The sequence below is a fragment of the Strix uralensis genome, chromosome 3 (assembly GCF_047716275.1).
Source record: "Strix uralensis isolate ZFMK-TIS-50842 chromosome 3, bStrUra1, whole genome shotgun sequence".
Taxonomy (NCBI): Eukaryota; Metazoa; Chordata; class Aves; order Strigiformes; family Strigidae; genus Strix; species Strix uralensis.
The window spans coordinates 34,373,252-34,393,978 of NC_133974.1; the positions used below are offsets into that span (position 1 = coordinate 34,373,252).

Here is a 20,727-nt window from a genome sequence, read left to right on the forward strand (position 1 = left end):
GTAGGAGTGACAGATAGCTCTGCAGAGTGGGGAGCTCATGCTGTGCAAAGCAGCGCTCCCCAGCTGACTTGCTTTAACCTGTGTGGAGTTTATTCATACAGTTCTCACCTGAATTGTGAGATGAGCAAAAACCTCTGCTCAGGCAATGAATATTAATCAGTGCTGTGAGCTGAGGGCTGGTGAACAGCCAGTTTTTTTCAACTCTCCGAAGTCCTGGGTCACTTGGAGGTATAATGCTGGTTCTTGCCTGTTGCACTCTGGAGGAAATTGGTGTAAATTTACATCAAAACACAGGGGATGCCAAGTAATTTGGTACTCTGTACAGACCCAGATTTTACTTAAAATATAGTATAAAAGTGACTTACACTTACAGATAAAATGGAACCTCACAAAACCAACTCACAAATACAAATTTAAATAGATATAGATTCCCAAAACTTTCTGGTATTTGCTGTTTCTGCCAACTTTTATGTAACACAGTGAACCTTGTCAGCGTACCCAGGTAGGTTCAGTTGTCTTCTGTGGGGCAGATGTTACAGATTTGCCAGTAGTGGAGTTGTCATCATCTTTAAGCAGAGAGTGTCTCTGGGAGGGCAAAACAGCTACCTGGGAATGGGAATTGAACTGAATGTTTAGGATTAAATCCAGCTGTGCTGCTGCGGGCTCTTTTCCACAGAAAACTTGCTCTGAAATCAGTTATACAAAAAGTTGATTAATCTGTTCCTATTACCCAGTTTTAAATCTTACTGCCAAGGAAGTCTTAGGGAGTGGCTATTCCTACAAGCCACTGAAAGGAGACACTTAAGATACCAATTTTTGCCAGTGAGCAGATTACTTTTTTTTTTTTAAACAAATGTGCCATTTACATTTTGACTCTCTTCCAATGTTTCTTTTAAAATTCTAAACTATCAGCATCCTTTTCTTTTAAAATAAAAGCTATGACAACAAATAATGTTATTAAGGCACGTTGTCAGACATCAGTTATCTGTGCTATTGTGGACCTAATCTTACTTTGACCTAGAAAATTATTATAAGGATTAGGAATGAATTTTTTGGCAATGCTTAAACAAACAACATTGTCACTGTTAAACTCTGTGTTTAGATGTGTGGTTTTATTTTTTCTTTCTTTGGATGGTTTATAACATTTTAAAAGTAGTAGAAAATGCTATTTAATAGAGGTTGTCCTTTTGAAATGGTCAGTACGTATGGTACTGCTGCTCTAGTTTCTAGCTTTAAATCTGAAATTTTTAGAATTAAAGGATCTGTGGGGAATCTGTCTTGTAGGAGAAACAGGAAAATAAACCATGTCTCCACACACTTAGGCAGTAAGGAAAAGAAAAGGAGGGATTGTAAATTAAGTTGTCAAAGGTGTCCTGAAATAGAGAAATAGCATGAACTAGCAACATGTAGATGTCTATCACTCTTGGCTGTATAACCTTTCAATCACAGCCCGTACATCAATCAGTTCAGGACGTGCATTGTCTCTTTGTTTTGTTATGTTTTGTAATGGGGGAAAAAAAGTTTTGGAAGAAAAAAGATAATTCTTTTAAGGAATTTTGGTAAAGTGATGTGGCTGAATTAAATAAGAAGCTGTAATGGCATTGTCACTGTAGATTGAATCTCCTATTTTATCTGTAGCCCAGGTCTGAAGATGATACTTTTTGCTTGGCTTCTCTTTTGGCAGGAAAACTCAAGTGCAGGTTAGATTCCTGTGGTCTCTTCCTACAGGTAGTAACATTGAATTGATTCAAACAATTTGATTCTGTGAGGTCAAGCCTGTACCTCAGCATGGCTGTCAAAGGTAGTGCTATCATACCACCACTTCATCCCAGCTTACCCTGCATGAGACAAGGAAGAGACTTTGACTATGGGTATTCCACATCCACCATGCTGTAGGGCATGAGAGTTGGGAGCAATCTGTCTCTATGGAGGCAGTAGCACAACAACTAGAAATAATAGTTAAAGTTGGGAACAAAAATATTATTTTGATACTATTAGTAAATTGAAAAGTCAATGTCTGCATATCAGTCACTATTTCACTGAAAGCATCTAGCTTTGGTTAGCAATTGAATGGCTGAGCAAATACCAGAGCAGTAAATAGCGGGGTGTTTCTTTACTGGCTCTTGCATACCTGTGTGCTTGAAGGGGTTTCTATCATTTGGTTCTTCTGTCTTCCAGCAGTCTTTCAGTCAGCTGCAAAATGGCGGGTGATGTTCTGTAAAACCCCGTTAAAGAGCTGTTGTGGTTTAAGCTCAGTGGGCAATAAAGCACCATGTGGTTGCTCACTCACTCCTCCCTCCTGCTGGGATGGGGAGGAGAAAATATAACAAAAGGCTCGGGGGTTAAGACAAGGACAGGGAGGGTTCACTCAACAATTATGGTCATGGGCAAAAGACTGACTTGATTTTGGAAAAAAACTCCATCAATTTAATTTTAATATCACTACCACTACTAATTTACCAATCAAAACAGAATAGGACAGTGAGAAATACAACCACATCTTAAAAACACCTTCCCCCCACCCCTCCCTTCTTCCCGGGCTCAGCTTTACTCCCCTGATTTCTCTACCTCCTCCCTCCCAGCAGTGGAGGGGAGCAGGGGATGGGGGTTGTGGTCAGTTTATCACTCGTTGTTTCTGCTGCTCCTTCCTCCTCAGGGAGAGAATTCCTCACACTCTTCCCCTGCTCCAACATGGGGTCCCTCCCACGGGAGACAGTCCTCCATTAACTTTCCCAGCATAAGTCCTTCCCATGGGTTGCAGCTCTTCACGAACTGCTCCAGCATGGGTCCCTGCTGTGGGCTGCAGTTCTCCCAGCAACAGACTGGTCCAGTGTGGGCTTCCCTCAGAGTCCCGGCCTTCTTTGGGCACAGCCACCTGCTCTGGCGTGGGGTTCTCCATGGGCTGCAGGTGGGCATCTGCTCCACCGTGGACCTCCATGGGCTGCAGGGGAATCTCTGCTCTGGCACACCTCCCCGTCCTCCTCCTTCTTCAGGGACCTTGGTGTCTGCATAGGTGTTTCCCTCACTCCTACACCCCCTCTGCTGCAGGTTCCCCTTCTTAAATACATTCTTGCAGAGGTGCAGCCACCGTCACTAATTGGCTCAGCCTTGGCCAGAGGTGGGTCTGACTTGGAGCCAGGGGAGCTTCAAGAAGCTTCTCACAGGAACCACCCCTGTAGCCCCTCCCCCACTACCAACCCTACCCCCACCACAAACCCAATACAAGGACCTTTAGGAACAAAGTGGTAACGCCACTTGTCTGGGATGCCAGTGGGAGGCACACCATAGCCTGCTCCCAATGTGTGCATTTACGTTGTGTTTTTCAGACAGATACCAAGTTACTTCACTTCAACTTTGAATTGATTGGCTTGGATCAAGGTTTGCACTAAAAGCTGTGGAGAAACAACAGCATTTAGCCTAAGCTAAATAAAAGGCCAAACTTATTAGCTCCAGCATGTCCCTCTGTTGATGTGACTACATCATTTCTCCTTGGGTGCTTTTGGTTTTTGCCAGCTGGCCAAGAATATAAACAGAATATGCTCATGCCTGTATGGAAAGGAACATTGATGAGCTCTAACAAGTTTGATGGGTGTTTGAGGGCAGACATTTCTTTTAGGAGCTATATGTCTTTTTCACCACAGCCATCTCAGTTCTTAACCTCTGATTTTTCTCATTAGTTATGAGAAATGTAGGCCAAGCTATCTGTTGAAAAGAAAACCACTTCTGTATTTGTGGATATATTATTTGTATATTTATATATGGAAGTCTTTCTCTTGTAAATGGTAAATGGTATTATGCCAAACAATCTTAAAAATACTTAGTCCTTTTCACTGGACAATACTGAAGAGAAGATGCACTTACGTTGCATGAGTGCACAGAGAACTGAAGTGTTTAATTAGCCCAGTGTCAGTCAGACTCTGCACTTAAGCCTGTCAGAAGCAAGTATGTCTCCTCTACTGAGCTTAAGTCTGGATGCATAACCAAAGGCTACATCCAAGTTTTCTGTGATCCCAGGAGAGAATTTTGTGGTCTGGAGCGCTGCTAGCTGAGCAAAGGAAAGCCTTGTTTCCTCCCATAAGTCTTTGTTCTGACACTATTTTACATACCTTAACATTTTACTAGATGAACTTCAGTCCTTTAACCATCACATGAGTCAAGTGATTATGTCAGTTTTCCACCCGCCTCGTAGTTCACCAGTCAATCCATATCTCTCCGATTCGGCTACAAGGATAGTGTGAGAAACTTGGTTGAAAGCCTTGCTACAGTTACGTTAAACAACATCTGCTGATTTCCTCTTGTCTGCAGATCCATAAATTGTATTGGTGAGCCATGATTTGCCTTTGGTAAATCTATGCTTGGCCTTCATGTGGTCAGGACTACCATCCAGAAGGATTTGCTTCATAACCTTTGCAGGGACTCAGGTTAGCCTTCTCAGTCTGTAGTTTCCCAGGTCCTTCTTCTTGCCCTCCCTGAAGAGAAGTGTGGTGTTTGTCTTGTCTAGTCACTGTGAATCTCCCACAATAGCCAGAACCTTTTGAAGTGGATCAGAGAGGGCTACAGTACAAAATGTACAATAATAATGTACAATACCTAATATTGTATCTAAGACTCCTGCAATTGTATTAGAATCTCTTCTCCATTGTAACTTGGCTTTGAGGTCTGTAAACCATAACATGGATCTTTTCTGTTTCTCATTTCCTAAATTAAATCCCAAGTTAAAGCATATCTGTTTTTCCTTGAATTTCTCTTTCTGTGCTACTGAATTAAGCTTGGGACCATTCTTTGGCTTTCTTCTTTCAAAATAAGTGTTGTAAAACTTTTCTGTAGAGGAAAGCTGCATTTTCACCCAGGTATAAAACTGAATAGTAGTGCTTAATGCTTGGAATTTGACCACTTAAAACTTGACAACTGGTATAGTAGGATATCTGTGTGAGATTGTTCAATCTCAATCTTTTCTAATGATCTTAGAAAGTTTTATAAATGCAGGAGTATCATACATGGATTATGATTAGAACAATTATTTGCATGAAGATTATGAAGGAACTAAAATATGGTGGTCAAAATCAGATGTATCAAATGGACAGTGTAGTGTGCCTCAGAGGATAGTGGCAGTAAAATAATTTGCAAGGGTAAAATCCTCCTGAGATTACATAGCCAATGTTATCCAAAGCAAAGTTTGAAGGTGGGCTATAACTTAATTATGTATTTTTACTAGGACAATGGAATAGTAACCAGATTTCCAGTTAGTTTCCTACTGTCTTGCTACTATTAATGAATCTAAAAGTAAATAAACCAACTATCAGCATTTGATTCTGAAACTCTCAGGTGAGCCTTTGGGGCAACTAGAAAGGCTCTATTTGACTGGGGCTGGGAAAAACAAAAACCACCCTTAGGGATGTGCAGTGCATGCTGGAGTTCATGGCACTATCCTTGTCTGCAAACTGCCCTTTCTGACCTCAGAACACTCTTCTGTTGCTCCTCTCTTTCTTTACTTTTCAGCAAATACTTGCAGACCCTTCTACCATCTGAAGGTGTTAGGGCTACTTAGGCAGGGCTTGGGCAGATTTCAGGGCTAGGGAGAGCCTAGTGTTGAGGACTGCCTGATGTGGGGATGGAAGAGCAGGAGGAGTTTGCGCGTATCTGGCATGTAGGGGAGTGGGAGACCGTGAGAGCTTCAACATGGCTGTGGGGCACAAGCAACCTTCCTAAATACATTTGGAGAACAGTTTTTTAGTTTTTTCACAAACACATGCCATGGGAATGACAGGAATATTTGAAAAAAGTCAGAAAACAAGCCCCATATAATGCAGTCTCATTTAAAAGTTCTGAGGTTGTAGCAGATAAATATTTTTAATCTGTTGAGTTGAGCTGTGGCAAAATCCCCTGCCTTGTTTAGTATGTGCTGCAAGGCGAGGTGAGCATTCAGGATCCAGGTGAGGTATGTTCTGAAAGTGAAGCACAGCCCTCAACACTGGCCCTGGCAGAACAGGAGGAGGTCCTTCAAGGAGTAGTGCAGAAGGGTCAGTGGGAGAGGGAATGCACTGTGGAAGTGACAGGCACTTGGCATAGTCTTTCTTTTGTCCCTTTTGCAAGAAATGTTCTCCAGCTTTAGGAGAAGGCTGAGTGTATGTTCCCTGGTCAGTAGATGTTCAGATGAACAGTGTCTCTCGGAGTATATGAAGTCTGGACATTTTCCTCCTCCAAAGAATTATCTCCTGAGAAGGACATGTCAGGGAGAAAAGCAGATGTGGACAGTTGTCTTGTCTTTCTGCTAATACCATGCTACAGGGGACACTGAAAGTCAGCAGTGGCCGGGGATGTCAGCCGTGGCTTTTGCTGTTGACTGACAGGTGAGATAGTGTGTGAAAGGCACTGTGCGATACCTTGGTTTTGATCATGTGATTCAGAAGTACAGGGAAACAACTTAATTACAAGTGTATTTTCATTATTACTAATAGGTCTATATATTGTTAAAGATGAAAGAACTGTAAGCTCTCATTAGTTATTTATATTTTATCCCTTATAAGCTTCTCTTTGTTTGCTTTGTTTTCTCACATTTCAGTTTCTAAACAGGCATTTTTTTGTATTTCTGAAGTACTGCAGTGTCTAGATATGCTGCAGAGAAACATATATTCTTACACAGGAAGACTGTCTCTGCCAAAGAAATAGTTTTATTGTTGTGTGGTTTGGATATGATTAAATTGGATTAAATTCTTTAGCAAATTTTATTAGCTGTAATTCTCTAATCATCTGGCTCTACCAAATGTGCTGATATACACGTTCTGCTTTCCTCTTTTACCTTGAATATGTAATTTGGAATACAAAATGTTATTCCCAGCTTTTTATTTAGAGTATTTTTTTTCTCACATCTGTTAGGTAAGAAATTAAATCATCCCATTAATTTGTAAAAAATGGTAAATTTTTTTCAAGGGCCATTGTGTTTTCAGTGTGCTAGAGGTAAATCTACATCTTTGAAAGTTTTACATAACTTAAACCAACCACATTTGCTTCATTTATGCAGTTCATTAAAACTTCTTCAGCGCACCACTGCTGAATATAAATAACTGCAGCAGTAGTATTGATTACTTAAATACCTGAGCTTGTGTCTACTGTTGGCTTTAAAGCACTAAGAAACTTCTTTCCTGTTCTATCCAGAGAGGAAGGAGCTTTTTTTTCCTCATGTTGTTTCCTGAGGATTGTTAATTCTGGATTCCTAAAATCATTAACTCCTTCTAGAAACTGAAACTCCTTGTCATTGCAGCGAATGTGTATGAACTAATGCAGTAATCGATGCTTGCACTACACTGCAGAGATTTGTTTTGATGACAAGAGCTGTCGTAGCCCTGTTTGGTGTCACCGGTGTTGAATGTTTGACGCTGCAGAATTATTTGGCTTTGAATCAGGACGCAAGGACCTTAAGGACTTCTTTTATATTGTCTCCTTCACACTGAAGTGGATTTTTGCTTGCATTACGGTTTTGCTACAGTTGCAGACTGGAATTCAGCAACCTACTAGATGCCAGTTGTGCTTTTTTAACCATTCTCTTGCTGATGCTGCTATGTTTGCTGGATTTCTTCAGTTTCTGCTCCATACGTTGCATTCAGGGACAGGTAAACAAGTGGCTATACAGTGATGAGGTTTTAGATATATTTTTATGTTTTATATTTTTTAAGTTTATCTTTTTATAAACAGATTTCTTTAACTGTACAGTTTGAGTGGAAACGTCGTGTCCTCTGAATGTGAAGTATTAATTGTAGCAAATAATCAGCTTAAACAGGGAATAAGGAACCATTTTGCTTGTGAGTCTGTGTCTCATTTATGTTTATACTTTGAAAGTTCATGTGTCAAATATGATTTGACATTAGTGATGCTATGTGCCATGAGTTTTTAAACAAAAATCTGTATTTTGAAAACACACATCAAATTGTAATTGTGTTTCTGAAAAATGATAATATTCCAATTGCATTATAACTATTTTGTATTTTGGAGAAGTCATGGATAAAGAATTTAGAAATTTACTTAAGGAAAAAATAATCACCCCTGTGTATTATTTCTCTTTGACAGAAGACAATTGATGTGTCCTCAGTCCCCTGAGTTGTGCTATTGTTAGTAGCTTTAACAAGTTCAAAATGGAATATGATTCTTTTACTTTTATTTTTGCATCTTATTTTGGAAAAAAAATCATCAGACCCATGTGCATAGGACAAAAATATGTTTCTTTAGCATAATATACAGTTATGGTTATAATAATAATATATGGGTTATAATAAATGTACAGTTGTGGTTATTTCGTATGTTATCTTGCATCATCATACTGATGCATTGCACCTTCTGAATCAGCTCTCTCCTTAGAGGGGAATAAACCCCCTGTACTTGGAATAAGGTCCTCAGCTAAATCACTAAAGGATCACAGGGGAAAGTGAGAGGAAGGATTGACGATTGCAATTCCTTGGGGATTATGCAGTGTGTTGAGAATAACAAAGATCTTCAAAATCTTATATCTAGGTAGTTGATAACACTGTCTGTAGAAGTAGTTTTTGAAAGGTAGTTTTTTCACAAGAAGAGTTAATCCTAAAGACTGTATGATAGAATAAGTCATCAAAGATGTTTTACCCTCTCAAATATTACAGCTGTGTTAGTTAACATATTTTAAGAAATCCATGTGTGAAATTCATTTCTTTTAGCAGAGTTTAGAGGAGATTCTGAGGGCAAAATCTGGAGAGATGCGTTGGAGAAAATGGGGTTGGGCAGCAGTCAGAACAGAGATGGAACTGAAAGAGCAGCAGGAATATCAGGAAAACAAGATGCTGCTAAGGTTGGGAAAAGACAATGGTCAGCTGCTCTGCATGGAGTTTAAAGGATAAGACTGGAGAAAATGTTTGGTGAAGATTAAAGCCTTGCACTCTCTCTCACACTTAATAAGTTGTAGGTAAACCCCTGGTTTTTCTTCAGGCTACTCACTGTGGTAGACAACCGTAAACTGCCTTCCAGAAACCTCTTGCACATCTCGGCATAAGTAGATGAAGAAGGTGAAATAGGGTTGAGACTGAGAAGTACAGAGCTGTGACATCCTGCGTTGCAGAGATTCAAGGCTATGCAGTGGGCAGTGGCATACAGCAGCGCATCTGCAGCCTTTGGAATAGCATGGAATTGGGAGAACTAAAAGATATTTTAAAATCACACTAGTGCCACATCCCCTGGTCCAGTTTTGGTCTCTCTAGAGAGCATTTGACTTTTTTGTGTAATAGACTGTAGTGTTATAAAGGACTATTAAACCAGACCATCTATATATATCCGGCCATTAAATTTAACTCATCTCTCCCCCATAACTACACTTCAGTTAAGCTAAATATTCCGCTCTGAAAAGTAAACTCTGTGCTGCAAGGAGACAACCTGAGAGACTGAGCTGACATCAAGGTCACTGTTATGTCGGGGTGTTGGTTAGGTAGTGGTAGGAAATGAAATTGAGTTAATGTACTATTGACACGTTGATTTTGTATGTCTTGTCTCTTCTCTTACTATCTTGAAGATGATTTGGGGTTTTTTTAGCATTTTTTCAGGAATTGATACTGAGATGACTGGTCTATAATTTCTAGCCCCTCTTCCCTTTCCATCTCCTTTAAAAAATATGTGCCATGTTTGCTCCTTCCCAGTTTTGTGGAACTTTATCCATAGTCCACTAATTCTCAAGAAATAATTGTTCCTAGCTTCAGACAGTTCTATACGTACTCCAGGATGAAGTGAGTTAGCCGAGTGTGTACTATATCTAGACAGTCTTGCCTCTTCCTGCATTGGCATAATGTCTATTTTTTTTATGCTACAGACATTGTTAACTTGTTTCTATGAGTTTTACTTGAGTTTATTTTTAGAAGAACTTATTTTAAAAAAAACAACTTAGACACCTTGGTATCATCTGCTGATAGAGCCAAATGATAGTAGACTCTTTCCATAGTATTCACAGAATCACAGAATCATCTAGGTTGGAAAAGACCTTGAGGATCATCTAGTCCAACCATTAACCTAACACTGACAGTTCCCAACTACACCATATCCCTCAGCGCTTTGTCTCTTAAACACCTCCAGGGATGGGGACTCCACCACTGCCCTGGGCAGCCCATTCTAACACCTAACAACCCGTTCTGTAAAGAAATGCTTCCTAATATCCAGTCTAAAGTATTCTAGAATGGCAAGTACTTGGTACTAGATAATAAATACTAGGGATAGTTAATAAGTACTAGGGACTAAGTATTTGTGGAATGATCTTAATTGTTTTTGCATACTTTGCTGTTTGCATTACATTTTGTGTGTTTCTGATTTTGTCTTGTATGCCTCCTGGTACTCTGTCACTCTAAGTTACTCACTCAGAGGCAACCTTACATTGATTGTTCACCTTCTAGAAAATGAATCACTTATGATTTAGATGGTCAGTCTTTGACTGCATTTCTCCTTCCTCTGTATTGGACTGGTTCTGCTTCTGATGTTGGTGTTATTTCTTCAAATGCCTCCATGATTGCTGGACTCCTTTTGCTGTCATGGCTGCTCCCTTATTTTCTCTAAGATGGGGGTGTTTTGTTTTTGTTTTGGTTTGGTTTTTTTGGTTCTTGGGTGCTTTTTTGGGTTTGGGTTTGGTTTTGGTGTGGGGTTTTTTTTTGTAGAAAGGTTTTGGGTTTTTCTTCTGCTCAGTTTCCTTCCCTTTTTGAAGATCACAAAGTTTATTCACTTTCACATTCTTAACTCTTTCCTTTCTACTGTTGGGAGGCAAAGCTCCAAAGGTCCTTTGCCGGTTGCTTTTCTAGTGTCAATGACCCCTGACTGTGTGCTCCAAGGATTCTTCCTGCAGTATACCTATATGAACTGGAGAAACGAAAGCCTTTAAAACCTCTTACTATCTTCAAATGCAGCATAATGGAGGATTCTGATGAATGCTTATAAAAAAAATAACCATTAGCATGCTTATCTTCCTAATTGGTACTCTGGAGTAGATCCCCATAAGGGTACTGCTGAAGTGGTTTTCTCTTTAATCACGATCCAGAGAATTTCATCTGCTGTATTTCCTTCTACAGTCCTGAAGCTCAGGACAACCATGAACTCTTTTTTCCTCCTCGCTTTCTTTCTCATTGTAATATTTGAGATTAATTATCTCCCTCAGTTTTCATGAAAATGAAATAATAACTTTGATTATGAAACATAATCTTCTTGTTATTTCTCAAGTGACTTGTGCAGGTCTCCATGATTGACTCTGTGTGTGTATGTTGGACAATCAACAGAAAGGCTCACTGCCTCTCTCTCTTCCCATTCCTTTGGTCCTGTGGAGAGGAGAATCCTTGTTCCCAGTTGGTGTTTCTATCAGCATGTTTATAAAAACGGTGTATTACCTCCTATAGCTGAGCAGAAATGCCTTTCTTCTTTCCGCACAGTAACAAAAAATGTATGTTCAAGTAAGCTCATTTTGGTCACCTGATCTGCAGTGGGTGCTACTAGGGCATGATACCTCACTGGGCATTGTACCCATGGGACTTCTAAGGCATGTGCAGCTCTTAACGCTTTTTTTTTCTGGTTTTCTTATCCTTGTTAAAATTCCTATCTACTGGCAGTGTAGAAACACTCTGAGGGTTGAGGAGAATCTGTTTTCACCTTTGATTTTGAATTATACTTTGTTCATAAATCAGTGTTTAACAAATATTAAGATAAAAATATTCAATAAAAATGAAGGGAAAAATACCAAAAGAGACCAAAATGAAAACATTACCTTCTTTTGCAATTAACACCTACTCAATTGGTTTTAAATGCCCATAGGGAAAAAAAAAAACAAACCAAAACCCAACACATATAACAGCTGAAAGCTATTTTGTCTATGTGGGATTTTTAAAATACTTTCTCCCACCTCTCCATAAAAGGCAATCAAACCAAACGAAAAGAAACCACAGGAAAAAAAAATTGTATTAGGCTGAAGAACAGCATGGCATACTTGAAATGCTGGGAATTCCTTCAGAACAGCAGAAGAGTTATTAAGAGCTGGTCAGGCTTTCAGTGTACAGGATTGCTGCTGTGTATTCATGTTTCCAAAATTACGAGCACATACGAGTTTTTGAGATAACTTGCTATACATTTTGCAAATTTCATCATTCGCTGATCAAAAATGTTATCAAAAGATCATGCCACAGCTAAAATAGTGTTAATTATATGAAACAGGAACTCAGATAAAACTGTTAACACAGGTTAGTTTCAATATTGAATTGGAATTAAATAGCAATAATAAATTTATTCAGAGAAGCTCTAAATTTCAAAAAGGACATCTCCTTCCATCTATATACAGAATTAGCTTCCAATCAAGAGATTAATCAAAGTCAGCAAAATTAGCGGTCAGAGCTAGCTGTGAGACAGCAAAATTTTTTTAAATCTTTAGATACCAAAATATCAAAAATCAAGTAAAATGTTTACTTGCTGATTTGAAGTTCTTGGTAGTGCTAACCACCTTTTCTGGTATTCTCAAGTAAATATTTTTAATAAAGTTTTTAAAGGAACTTTTCAAATGAAAGAAAGTTCATGCATCTTGCTTAGATCTCTAAGTTTCTCCAGGTTCTTTGGCATTCGAAACACTTTCTGAAGACCTTACAGAACACACTTCTGAGGGCCATCCCATTGTGAATCATTTATATTCTTGGACTCACATGCTTACAATAAGCCTCAGAATAACATTTTAGACAGTCTCTGAGATAAAAATAAGCATCTAGCTGGAAAGGACTGGTGAACTCTTCAACACTCTCAGTGTCTGAGTGAAGGAATTAAATAATGTGGGCTCAGGGAGTCTCATGAGCAGACTCCCTAGGGATTCAGGAAACTTAGAACAGCTTCCTTGTTACGTTCTTTGTGTCCATACTAAAAGTTTTAGAAATCCTCAGTTTGTTACTTGACTAGATAGGTCATGATTCTTGGCTTCAAGCTTCCATTGGCAAGATTAGTAATCTTTGCTTTCAGTAATCTATAAAGCCTTCTAACAACACTGAGATAATTAAGGTAGGAGGTCCACCTCATAAAACATACAAATGAGCCCGCTTGTTTTTGTGTTGGAAGGTCTTTTGCAAGTAGACCTTTCAAAAAACCTTCTTGAGCCATCAATGAACACAAATGCAATACTTCTTATGGTATGTCTAAACTTTACTCCTAATTAAAAAAAAAATCACAATCCATAAAATAAAAACGTCTTTGCTAAATAAATACCTGGATAAGAAACTCATGTTGTGTTTTAAACAGTCCCCATAAAATTCACTTGCACCCAGATAAAAAAAATATATTGAAAGAATTATTAGTCATCAACCACTGACAAATCATTCCTTTGCAAAATCAAAAATAATTGTGAATTTGCAAACTCTTGTAAAGAAACAACTTTGCAATAGTAACTAGGGGAGAATTCAAATGGATTTTCTTTTTCACAAGATTTAGTTTAATATTTGTGTCCTTAACAATCAGAATAGTATTTCATGAGTTCACTACTTCCTTGCCCAGTTCTTTCTGGATTTCTTGTTTGCAAATACCAATTAGCATTGCAACCTGTGTTGTGCTCACAATGGAACTACCACTTTAAAAAAGCTTTTTAAACTAAGTGATTTGTTTCAAAATAAAATGCCAAAGTGTTCATTTTGTGTGAGAAAGAGTATGAAATGTCCTTATTGTCTAAACACAAAAGTAAGAAATAAATGTTTATTTTCAGTATGTGCTGGGATAAGCCCAGGTTGTCAGTTATCTAGATCTGAATGCCTAGTGCTTGGTAAAGCTCCACAGACCCTTTTCTCTTACTCAGTAATTTAATTAAGATACAGAAAAGCAATTTTGTATCTCATAATTATGTTAAAATGCCTAAATAAATATTGAATTGCGGGAACAATCTGAGAGGCTGGGTCTAGCTTTGGGAGCTGTAGGATCACAGTCCTGTGTGCCAGGTCTGTACCCCAAATACGAGTGTTATATGCATAAATTGTCACTTGTATGGAGTACTAGGCTTTATTTGTACTTTGGAGTCTTACAGTATGTTAGCATTTAGTGCTTAGGACATGTGCCAGCAGGGAACTCAAATCCAATACAATTATATATTTTCTGTACAAAATAAAACCCAAACCTCACAGTCATGTGGTACATTCTTACCACAGACTGCATGAGCCAGCCTGTTGTTGAACTGCATAAATGGTAAAACACAGACCTCGTTCTGCAAGGATTTAAATTCTTAACTGTAGGCATCTGAAGTGGGTTGATTTGAGAGCAAGGAGATAATGAGCATTTTTGTGAAGCTTTCTGTATAAATAGGAGTAGGTAGCTTTTGAATTCTATGCTTGCCACTTAGATGCGAGGGCTGTCTGTCAAAGCCAGGATACTCACGTGTTTTCTCTTGATGTGGTTAGTTAGCAGCTTGACTAGAGTGATTTAAACATACATTGTTTATACACTGAATTATTTTTCTGACATGATAAAATGATTAGCTTTTTTTTTTTTTTTTCTTGGGCATAGGAGTGCTTTCTTGCTTAGCAGTATGACCTATCACATCTGTAACAGCAGCCAGATGTTTTTGATGGCAAAAACAGTGTGCTGCAGAGTGGTCTTCTAACTCATGAAAACTCAGGCTATGAAGGAGGAAGGCAATCAAGTTGATACATGGAGTTTCTTTACGTTTATGTAACTTTCTGTACGTTGATACGTGGCTTCTGTTGATTTTTTTACCTTGGGAAACGACTGATCATTTCCACGAGATGCTGACTCAGTTCCGTGGGAATTATGGAAGACATAAGAGAGGTTGTTCCAGGTCTTTGATAAGCTTTGTTGTCTGTTTAATGAAGGCTATATTTGACTCTAAGAATTAACAGAGGTAAATGCATTAATGACTGTTACATGTGTTAATTAGAGAGATCTAGGCTGACTGTATAGGAAGCCAGTTTGAGCTGTAATTTTAGATGCAGCCTCTGAAAGGAATTGTGTAAGTTTCCTAGTTACGTGATAGAACTGCTTTATTAATTAGCAGCTACATGTTAGGCTCAATTAAGTGCCTAACATGGGCTTACTGACTCTTATCATTAGACTGTCTGCTTCTTGTCTTAAGTAACTGCTGCAAATCTAGCGCATCTGGATTTGAGTAAAACACCAGAAGTGCGTTCTTTGATGGATATCAGTAGTCTCCAAATACAGTCTGTATGGATTTGGGGAAACAACTTGGGGTATTTTATCTCCGGTATTCAAGACTCTTTGGAAATGAGCATGACTGGTCATACACGATAGCAAACTTTCTCATATTTTGTGCTTGTTTTGGCTTTGCAAGAGAGACAAGACTGTCATTTCCATCATTTCTCAGCTTTGCAGGATCTCACTTGAAATTACAGTGTCCCAGCATTAGCTTTTGGTATGGGTAGTGCTGCTGAAGATGAAATATTTTAAAGAAAATGGTTTTTTGGTGGCGTGAATTTTTCTTTCCCTTTATTTTGAAGGCATACATGTTGTGGATATAAAAACAATGGCAATTTATTAAGAGTTTCACTCCCTGTCTTGAAATTTGATTGAAGACTGCAAAAGACTTATCACAGAAAAAAACTCAACACATTTGTGTCTTGTAGAGTTGTGATTATATCCATCTGTGTCCAAAAGTAATCAAGCAGCAGCATGGTAATAGGAAAAACATTTCATTGCTGGAATGATACAACTTTTGATTTATTCCCTCAGGAAAAAAGGTTTTATAAATATATACTTGTTTCACTCTATTGGTCTTAAGCAAATCATGGATTTTAACTGCAAATGCATTTTTAATAATATGTTTTAAGTTGAAATATATTTTTGTATGTTTTAGAAACATCAGTAATGTACAAAAATAATGGTACAGTATATGTATATTTTCATAGAGGCTTATTATTTTTAAGTTTTTCATGTTTTTAAATTTAAAGCATTGTTTTTAAAGTGTTTAAAAGCAGTTTAAGCCTGTAAATCATTTGCTCTTTAGAAAAGTTGTTTTTTCCTCTCCATAATGTCTTAAATTTGTCTTATTTTACTAGTTAATTTTAGTGACTTTTACCAGTGAAAACTATACATGCTGTGTATAGTTTTTTTTTGTTTAGAGTTTGGTGAGGTTTTTTTGAGAAAATCTGAAATTCTGAAACTATGCTCTTAGACTGTAAGTTTTTGCATGTTATTTACCTATTCCTGGATGTCTCTAATACTAGTTCAGTGAAAATATTATGTGTAACTAAAAAAATAGTTGGTTCTGGGGTATGGCAGTGCAAGAATAGCAATAAACAGGTATTAAGTAAAGAAGCAGTAATGACATAAGGTGATCAAGGAGAAATTATTTTTAAAAGTAGAGCTGTAACAGAGTACTTAACTGCAGATATCAAGACCCTAGTGTCAGTGTTGCTGGCATAAAATATTTTTAAGCTCATTTGGGGATATTGTTCCTTTATGTTTTAGTTTGTATGTTCTGTTCTATGAGTGTTTATCAATATAGTTTAACTGATATTTTCCATTGTAAAACCCTTCTTACAGTTGTAGCTTCAACCAAAATTTTGCATGCCAGTGGTCTATTTTGTACTGAATTTTAATGGGAATTTAAAAATTAAGTAATTTTTCAAGAATGTGGACTTTTTTTCTCCCCAATTCATGCATTTTTTCAGCTTTTAAAATATTCACCAAATCGTAGACCTATCACTTTCAGTCAAGATTTTTTATCCGATAGCTTCCTTTATGCCTTCCCAGCATATCATCCATCCTCCAGCTCAGCAGAGCCATTTACAGTGCAGTTCCTTCCTGCTCTCAGCTCCTGAGAGCAGAGGGTGAAAGGACCGTGGCTGTGGCAGGCTGTGGTGGATGTAGCTGATGGCTTGTAACTTACCAAAGTGCAGAACAGACAGGAGGGGTGGAAGGGACAGAAAGCCAAAGGTTTAGGTGTGGGGAGGAGGGGGTGGCAAGGATGTAGCTTAGTATCAGGGGGAAGGAGGGATTAAAATACACAACCTAAAGAAAGGACACCAAAGCCAGAAGCAGAAGGAGACAGAAGATGGACAATGTCAACAAAATGGATGGGGAAGAAAGGCAGAAGAGGGTAGGTAGTTGGTGAGGATGGGACAATTAGCATATTAGCTAAGACAAAAGGCATATGAGAGGAACTTGCTACAGCAGGAACTTGGTGGGGAAGAATTCTGGATGCATAAATCAAGGGGTCATGGATATGCAATAACGAGGAGGAAGAGCAGCAAGGAATCTGGGATCCAGAAGTTGAAGCTGGGAAAGGAAGAAAGAGAGCAGGGAGTGATGGGGACAAGAGCAGAAATGTTTTTGGGCACTTGGACACACACATCTGCATGCCGGAGCTGATATTTATTCCTGCCTGAATATTTCTCTATTGCTGAGCAAATAGCTGTGAAACATGGAGGCTGTGTGTTGTTGTGGCAGGCCAGCTCACACAGGGGAGAATTGCTTTTTGGTGTTACTGTGGACTCCATTACTGAAAATTGGAGAGCTCTGTGCCACAGATCCCAGCTTACTGCCAGCACTTGGGGTGGCAGTCTGGTTTATGGAATTGTTGTTGTTCTTGTTGCAATTTTGAAGTCTATAAAAGTGCAGGGAATGATACTAAAAATAAAACTAAAAGATCTTTAATGTGAAGTTAAGCTCTCCAAAATTGCAGAATTACAGTAGCTAATGCAACCGCAAACTGCCTCATGTGGTTATGCTTATGATAATAATAAGCTATTTAAAAATAAACTTGTGAATATGATCATGTAGATGGTAAGCTATTAAAGATTGTACAGATTATAAAGAGTGGTACAACTTGTATTTCATAATCAGCATCTAAATATTTGTAGAAAAAATTCAAAAATAATAAACTCTTCATGCAAATGTATTCTTTTTTCTTGATAGAAGCATGTTTTATTTGGGCTTCTATTGAATGCCTGTGTGCTACTAAGAGTAGTGATCTAACAGTAATATTATAGAGATGTGTTTTATAAAATATGATAGTGAAGATGTATTGTCTGAAGTGTATATAATAAGTAAAATATGTTTTCTGAGGACATAGAGCATATCAAAAGTGCAGAGGGTATTAACAGTAACTATCTGACTTTAATGATAAAGTAGGATTTTTACCCAGTGGCTTTTAAATGAACAGTAAAGAGTTTGTAGGAATATTGTTAGGAAAATGTGTGAATAGTTGTTCTATAACAAAAAACTAACTCTGCAACATAATAATTTAAAGACTTGAAAAAAAAATCACTTACGAATTAAAAAATCAGTATTATCAAACTAACATAATTCCAATGACCAAGGTTCTCTCCCAAAGTAAGCATGAAAAATGCCTGAAGTACAGGTATGGATATAAACCTCAGTGAGAGGTGACTTTATTTCCTTCAGGGTCTAAAACTAATCTCTGAAGTGATAGTTTATATTTTGGTTTATGTGGGTTTTCTTTGTTCATGTGTTTAAAGGCATTGTAAGCTAAATGGCAGAATCATCTACTTTTTCTCAGATAAAATTGAAAAATATCTCTTGGTTAGTTCAGATCAAGTACTTTTGTATACTTTTATATACTACTGCTATTGAAAGAAAGCATTAGAAAGAGTTGTTCTCATTTCTAATGACACCACTGCGTTTTTGTTAATACACTGTGGCAATGCCCAAAGGGATGAAATAACACCAAGGTTCAGAGCTCACGGGTATATTCTGTTTAAAACTAGTGCTGTCACAGAAATCCTTCAGACTTGTTCCTACTATCAGTCTCACATTTACCCTTATTTTGGATCTATTCTAGCCTGCATCATTCTCCTATGTCCTTCCCAATATAACCTGCACCCTTCCTCTTTTTAAAGAAAATTGCACTCTGAATTACTTTTCTTCCTCTTGCAATTCCTGCCTTGTCCTTTTCCTTCTTGGAGTGCAGTTACATCAGTCCTTTATCACAGACAACTGCCAGTGAACTACCAACTCAGCCTTCTACAGCTGTAATATATTATGTCAACCTGTGATTTCCTCAGCTTTTCATAAATTTGTATATACTCTCTGCTGCCTTTTCTCCAAACCCTACCTATAGTTCCCTTCCTTGGCCTGATAGGCTCATGGCTTCCAGAACGCTGTAATTAATGGATTTATTCTTGGGGTACATAGTATATAACTTTGTCCCAAGTGAAATGAAAGATTGCAACCTCATATCTGCTGTCGATACTACTTGCTCTATTTGTGTGGCTGTTCTCCCTGATGCTCTATTACACTTTTACCAATTCCTGTGGCCTCTCTGTCTATACGGTACTCCTTGTCACAGTATTGATCAACTACTTCATAGATTCTTGAGTGTGGTTGACTGTTCTGTCCTTAACTATAACTAAGTGCCTATTTTGTGGAGTATTCTCTCTCATGTCATCATTAGCTGTAGTCCTGTGTGTTTGTTATGGAGACGGGGAGGAGGGATGAATGGCATGCATTGGGGTCCATTCTTGGAAGATGACTGGGGAAAGTAAAAAACATCTGGAGTGCATAACCGATTCTGAGGTGCAATTTGTGAAAAAGCAGAGGTCCAAATAAATGCATTATTACGTGGTTTTGTTGTTATATTATTAGGCTATATTGTTTTCAGATTAATATAAGTTAATTTGAATCGTAATACTGTTTTGTATTTGCTTCATCAAACTATTGCACATTAAAATTCATGCATGCAGAAATAAGCATTCATACATCTTTCTCTGTTTGAGAGATTACACATTTCTTTCTATTCATATTCTTCCAGGTGACTTGGATTATTACTGGCTGGATCCTGCCACGTGGCACAGCAGGGAGACATCCCCTATTAGTTCGGTAAGGAACAGGAAAAAAGAGGTTCATGAGTATGAATTAAAATGTTTTCTGATTATTTCAGTTCAGCATAGATATTTTGTTGTAAAAAATTATTCTATAAAAATTATATGAGAATTTGGTTTAGTGGATCATGGAAATGGAAATCAGAAAGAAATTTTCATCAAAATGTATACTAGTAAAATTGCCTGAATTTTAACTTGAATTTAATTCTTTTATAGACATGATACTAGATTGCACTACACACCACAAAAGCAGCTGTGAGCGTGATGCTGCTCTGAGAGAGATTAGTGACTTCTTCTATTGACTTGGAGTGGGAAAGGATCATATGGATTTTTATTATATAGTGAACCCATATGGTAGAGCTGTATAATATTTATATTATTCTAAAGAACAGAATTTATGAATGCACTTTTCAGGGTCATGGAATTTAAAAGTAAATGTCTTATTTTATTACCTAAGGTATGTTTTAAATGTTTAATTGTATTGAACTTTGAATTGTGTTATAATTCTACCTGCAGACATAGTGGGCATAAAATATTTATAAATATTTAAAATAAATATTTAATGAAGCCAGAATCCAAAAGATACAGTAATAGAAAGCTTGGGTGCAGTATGTAACACATCTGAAGGATGTTTGTGTCTACCATGACATAATGATCCAGAAATACAAGAAGATTATTACGCTTCTTTAATTCCATTGCGTGTTTTTTTAACAGCATCCCGTAACGTGGCAGCCTTCTAAGGAGGGAGATCGATTAATTGGGCGTGTTATTCTTAATAAGAGAACAACCATGCCCAAAGAATCAGGTGCATTACTGGGGCTAAAAGTAAGTATTACATGGTTTATGTGCTAAATGAAAGAAACTTCACTGACCTTAGACCTAGAGGTCTAGCACATTAATCAGAGGACTCTCC

At 37.8% G+C, this 20,727-nt stretch overlaps 1 protein-coding gene across 31 annotated transcripts in view; it reads left to right on the forward strand.

Annotated features, from left to right (window-relative positions):
* RIMS1 (regulating synaptic membrane exocytosis 1) overlaps window positions 1–20,727 on the forward strand; it is a 353,684-nt gene that overhangs the window by 180,692 nt on the left and 152,265 nt on the right. For 30 of the 31 annotated variants that reach the window (XM_074861877.1, XM_074861845.1, XM_074861864.1 and 27 more), the window contains exons 6-7: window positions 19,745–19,812; window positions 20,529–20,639. The exons of the other annotated variant lie outside the window; for it this stretch is intronic. In XM_074861877.1, coding sequence (XP_074717978.1) covers window positions 19,745–19,812; window positions 20,529–20,639 — 179 coding nt within the window. The remainder of the gene's footprint in view (window positions 1–19,744; window positions 19,813–20,528; window positions 20,640–20,727) is intronic. 31 annotated transcript variants of the gene reach the window in all.